This window comes from Dermacentor variabilis, chromosome 4, assembly GCF_050947875.1.
Source record: "Dermacentor variabilis isolate Ectoservices chromosome 4, ASM5094787v1, whole genome shotgun sequence".
In the NCBI taxonomy this organism is placed as follows: Eukaryota; Metazoa; Arthropoda; class Arachnida; order Ixodida; family Ixodidae; genus Dermacentor; species Dermacentor variabilis.
Window position 1 is genome coordinate 101,006,481 of NC_134571.1, and position 6,000 is coordinate 101,012,480.

Below are 6,000 nucleotides of genomic sequence, written 5' to 3' on the forward strand. Positions count from 1 at the left end.
CCGTGCAATAAGTGTGGTATGCGTGGACGCGTTTTGTCTGTGTTTTCTTTACTGCGCCATCAAGCGAGGTAGCGTCTTCCTTGCCATCCGCAGAAAAGACACTGACGCAGCGCGTCACTGCCTCGACCGCTTCTGCGCTCATACTGCCCTCGACGCGTGAAAAAAATCAGGCAAATAAAAAAGAAACAAACGCTGCAGAGTCTTGCGGAGAGCGCTCATGTACTACGTCGGTCCAGCGTCCCGCTGTCGCCGTCCGGTCGCGACAACGCGATTCCAAATCCTTCCCGCGCCGCAGAGAAGGGACCCTCACCCTCGGGGACAGGTCGTGACAAATGGTCGGGATGAAGCGGAAATCTGCGACCTTCGCCAGTAATGGATCCCGCTAGCTAGTAGTCCGTTGCCCCCAGCTGAGGGAAGAGAAGGCGACCGCATTTGTTTATTCTCCCGTCGTTTCCTTCACAATTTATTCATTCCACTTCAGAACCGACCACTCTTTTTTGCCGTGCACCTTGTCCTGTTCATTTATTGATTTCCTTTTGCACGTTCTTCTATGTTACCCTCCACTTTTGCTCAAGTTAGGAGGTCAGGGGGAGCGGCAAAGAAGGGGATTTTAAGCGAGCCTTGAATGCGGATATATATATATATATATATATATATATATATATATATATATATATATAATAATAATAATATGTAGCGTTGTGTGCTATATTATTGCGTTTTGGTTGCTGCATATTTAAAAATGCGCGGCATTCATTTTTCCTTCCTTTTCTTTTTCTTTTCGACCTCAGTTTTGATTCGAAATACTCGTAGATTTCAATGTTTATAATCACGACACAGGTTCAATGAACGTTAGTTTAGATGAAATGCGCTACGTTTCTTTTGTTGCTTTTTTTATATGTTTTTGTAGTTTTTGTATATTTTCTTATTCTCGTGTTCCGTTACAAGGTATCGCGCAGAAAATGTATCCAGCTATGGTTTCTATATGTCTGAAGTCTTGTAACTTTTCAAACTTGGGCTACTTATGGCGCGAAATCATAACGTTTTGAGCTGCGAACAGCTAGTGAGCATTTTAATTGTGGCATTACAGGCCCACCCAAGTCAAAGTTCTGCTCTTGTCACTGCATCACGAGGCCAAATGCCGCTTGCTATGCAGGCAAGCTAGAAATTAAAAGCTTTATGTTCGTCAAAATAGGCTCTGCCGTACGTTCTTAGAAACGCAAAGGTTTGATGTAATGGCAGTGCTGTATTACCAATAAAACGGACACTTTTTTAACAGCGGTTGTGGTTAGGCTGCCTGAATTTACACAGGTATCTTCCACCTGCTTATTCAGTGAAACAAGGTCCCATAAACTGCACACTTGTGTTCACTCTTTCTTGCTGCGAATCAACACTTTGTATGGCATAACATACACGCAGACGTACACATTTTACCATCGTACGCATTTGTGAATAAATGAGCATTTAAGGAAACAAATACACGATGTCGACGCGAAGACGGCTGCGTGACTATGCTTCCCAGTTGACCATGGAAAAACGAGCAGAACAGAGGAAGTCGTGATTTGTACGGGGAGCATTGGCTATGAATTGTTTGGAAAACGCTAGTGTGGAGCAATGGAAATCATGCTAATAAAGAATCGTGTTCAGCAGTTTCAGGTCGCTTACATGTTCATGAAGACCAGCGTGCATGTCGGAGCTATAACGACGAGAAGTGTCCCTTTTGATAGTCAATACACTTTCTTTGAAAAGGCGACTCGACTACTCTAGAAGGCGCATACGTGCGAATATAAGAAGGCGGTAGTGCGCCTTCCACTGCAATGACTTCCGGTAAGTGGTAAATGTTAGCTAGTTAACTGAGTGCATTCTCCCTGCATTTTGTTTACCTGCACAAGTGCCAAGTGGTGTAAATAATGGCGTTACAGGGCACTTAAAACATCATATTTATCTTTCTACTTCAATGGCGAGACAGAGTTGAAATCTGAGACGCTGCTATGTATATGTATGCGCAGGTGCCCGGGGAGCGGTTGCCGAGCGGGTTCCCCAATGCGAGCTCCTCGGCGGTCATGCAGCCTTCGTCCGCAAGCACGCTGGGCTCGATCGCGAGCGTTCTGCCAACGCTCGAGGCGGCGGCCAACAACACGACGGCTGCGCTACAGGAGGCCGCCGTGCCTTCTTCGGGACACCCATTGGACAGTTGGGACCTTTCGTGCCGCTACATCATCGGCACGTTTTTATTGATCATCATTTTGACCGCTATCACGGGCAACATCCTCGTCTGCCTCGCCATCTACACGGACCGGCGGCTTCGAAAGCTGGGCAACCTTTTTCTCGTCTCCCTGGCCGTGGCCGACCTGCTGGTCTCGTCGCTTGTCATGACCTTCGCCGTCATCAACGACCTCATGGGCTACTGGGCGTTCGGGCCGCAATTCTGCGACATCTGGATCGCCTTCGATGTCATGTGCAGCACGGCGTCCATCCTGAACCTGTGCGCCATCAGCATGGATCGGTTCCTGCACATCAAGGACCCCCTGGGCTATGGTCGCTGGATGACAAAGCGGGCTGTCCTCGGGACCATATGCGGCATCTGGATGCTGTCGGCACTGCTGTCGTTCCTGCCCATCTCACTCGGCTGGCACCGGCCTTACCCCGACTCGCTGCTCGTCGTAAACGGCCTCACCATGTGCGCGTTGGACCTGACGCCCGAGTACGCCGTCACGTCATCGCTCATCAGCTTCTACATGCCATGCGTCGTCATGGTGGCACTGTACGCCCGTCTCTACCTGTACGCGCGCCGACACGTGCAGAACATCCGCGCCGTCACAAAGCCATGCGTGGTGAACAACAAAGACCCTGGCAGTCCGACCAAGTTCCGCGCCCTCGGCGGTCAGTCCTCTCTACACGTGATGGACCACAAGGCTGCCATCACGCTCGGGATCATCGTCGGCGTGTTCCTGTGCTGCTGGGTTCCCTTCTTCTGCGCCAACATCGTGGCCGCCTTCTGTAAGACTTGCATCTCCGAGGAGTGCTTCAAATTCCTCACCTGGCTCGGCTACCTCAACTCGGCGCTTAACCCTATCATCTACAGCATCTTCAACACCGAGTTCCGCGACGCCTTCCGGCGAGTCATCACGGCGCACGCGTGCTGCAAGGCCCTCGCCGAGCGTGCCCGAGCGCCCAGCGACCTGTCGTACCGCACCAAGCGGAGCACCATCTGCGAGACCCCGCGCGCCAACAGCCTGGCAGCGGTCAACTGCCGCCACAACAACGTGGCGGCGGCCAGCGAGCGTATCTCGCTCCGGGCAGAGGTTGACACTCGGGTCGAGATCAGCATCAAGAGCATCGGAGAGATATCGGACATATAGCAGTGACGCACCTGAGAGCTGGCGCACCACGCCGTATAACGTTGTCCTCGTATAACGACCACCACCCGCCTTCGAACGCGCCCGTCAGACCTGTCTGCCGGAGGAATTTTGACGACGCCTTTTACGATGGGCGAGGACGCCTGTACGCCTTCTGGCCAATGCTTGAACCTACGGATGAACTGTAGGCCACGCCACGGCAGCGCCGCGAACGGCGTGCACAGGCCACTACTTATATGAGCCGAGCAGAGTGTTATGTCTGCACCCTTAATTTATTCCACGGGCCATACGTGCGGGGATCGGGAGGGCCTGCATTTGCCATACTACCTCATCATTTTGTGCGCCGCCATCTTCCTCTTGAGGAGGACGGACGTAGGCCTCTGATCGACTCGCAACTCAGCGCCATCTTACGCTGGACTGGCTGAGTGCAACATGCGCGTTAGTTGTGAGCGAACTTGCTCCTCGAGATCAGGACTACACTCAGCAGATGACGATGACCGTGAATTACTACACTCTTCGGCAAAAAGAGTTGGTTGGCGCAAAATACGACAAATGGCTGCTCGGTAGTCTCAACGTGTCCTGCTCATGAGAGCAGCATCTCTCGGTGAAGTGCATACCATGCGGTGAACATTCCGTTTGGCTTGGCTGTTGTCATCCAGCGATCGCAGTGCGCCCCCTTTAGACGATTCGCGTTTTCGTCAAAACCAGCGCCTTTCATCGGCGAAATCTATACTGTCCTAGTCGGCTGATAGCGCACAAACGCGCGCGCGCACACTTAATACACCCCCGGTCACAGGCGGCCCAGCTTTTTTGAGAGCCCCCCGACAATCGGTCACACGAGCCTGAATCACACGTATGGACATCACACGGAAACGGAGACGTACAGAAATCTATACAGGACAGCTGCGAACGACACTGTCGCGTTCGCAGAGTTGTGCCTACTCAGCGACGAGATTCAAGCCGCCAAATGCCTTGTTCCCCGTCAGCTTCCTTCTGTCTTCGACTCAAGCCACTTTCTGTACGCTGCAAAAGTGAGCGTCTTCAATAGTAGCGTAAGTGTTTCATGTACGCAGCACGGACGCGCGGCGCTATTAAATTCGCTCGTCACTCGCCTAAGCAGAACTTGTCATCGCGCTAAACACTGACCTGTAGTTCATAACTATAGTCATAGCTGTAAATAGAACCGTGGTAAGATCGACGTCAGGTGCACAATATTGAAGATCCAAATGATAACCATTCTACGAAACGGACCTAAATCAGTGATATGCGCGTGAGGTAGAGCGGAACGAATTTACTGCCGGATGCCGGAACAAACAACATTAGCCCCTTGAAAGAACAGAGCGAATTTTGCTGCGACACCTAGAATGACGTCGATGAGTTAGAAGGTCTTCCTCTCCTTTGTGGTCCGTCCGAAGGGAGCAGGGGCCGCATTCTGCAGCCATTTTTATTTTTCGGGTATTACTTTCGGCCAATGCCTTGAGTGTATTCGGTTCAAAGCTACGAGTTCAAAAACATAACGAAAAGAGACGTGGGTGTAAAGGCGAAGACCAGATTTTGGGTCACGCTTAAATGGCCAACCGGAAGTTTACGCCATGGAAAAAAATCCGTAGCTGGGTCACTTTCCGGCCGCGTTGTTTTCGCATTGCATAACTATCCGGCGCATTTAAATGACACGTAACAGAAAGCCGGCATCGCATTCCATATTTCATAATGCGAAAGCATCGCTGAAATAAATAGTTTCAGAACGCGGCTCCTGTTTCATTGTTTTATACTACGCATGTCGCAGAGTAGTAACAGGTGACGTGCGCGGAGTACTAGTTTCCGCCAGCCATTACATGCGAAAGGAACCCTCACGCTTGGTGGAAGGGAACTCGGGATGTCACCTCATGTGATGTCACGGCGTGTGGCTTCACGCCGCAATCCAGCCTGGAAAATTTTTCCGTAGCTGTAGCCTCTAACTTTTGACCAATCCAACATCCCCTCCTCCTCTTACCTTCTGTCTCCTCTAGTCTGCATCAGCATGGCAAGACCAGTCATTCCTGGCGCTCGGACTGCCAGCCACTGCGCACTATAGGCATAGGTTTAGGTACTATATATAACGCCGGGGTTAACGCTGCGCATTCTGATAGTGAGTTCGTAGTCGTAAAACGTCACTTCCGCCACGCATTCCTGTGAGCAGTTCGCACAAGATATCCGCCACCTACCCTTCCCCCACGCCTTCGGGCGAAATGTCGGTGCCTAGCGCGTTCGGCGGTTCTGTTCTTTACTTCGAGGCGACAGGCGGGCGAGGCTGCTTCGTGTCTCCGTGTTGTGCGTGTGTGTAATGGGGTCGCACGAGGCCCGTCCTATCTGTACATATTATACCATACGAATAGCCCGTGTAAAGTCAGTGTTTCTTGTCAGGAGAGGACCCCCCAATCGCGCGACTACGCTGTGGTCGCGCGCACGCGAGCTACCTTGTCCCTCCTCTCTTGGCTCGCGAACGTTTGCTCCTGGCGAGATCGGACTGCGGAGAATCAAGTGACTTCCTTCGTTCCCTTTCAGCAGAGCGACAACGTTACTCGTAGAAAGTAATCTCAATCGGACAAGTGAAGCGTCCTTGGACCTAATAAACGGATTGCCTGTTTTTGTTAACGTCGTA

General features: G+C 51.5%; 1 protein-coding gene across 5 annotated transcripts in view; it reads left to right on the forward strand.

Annotated features, from left to right (window-relative positions):
- LOC142579574 (dopamine receptor 1-like) overlaps window positions 1-6,000 on the forward strand; it is a 533,834-nt gene extending 527,834 nt beyond the window's left edge. For all 5 annotated transcript variants that reach the window (XM_075689927.1, XM_075689926.1, XM_075689931.1 and 2 more), the window contains one exon: window positions 2,010-6,000. In XM_075689927.1, coding sequence (XP_075546042.1) covers window positions 2,010-3,362 — 1,353 coding nt within the window. In that variant the 3' untranslated portion in view covers window positions 3,363-6,000. The remainder of the gene's footprint in view (window positions 1-2,009) is intronic.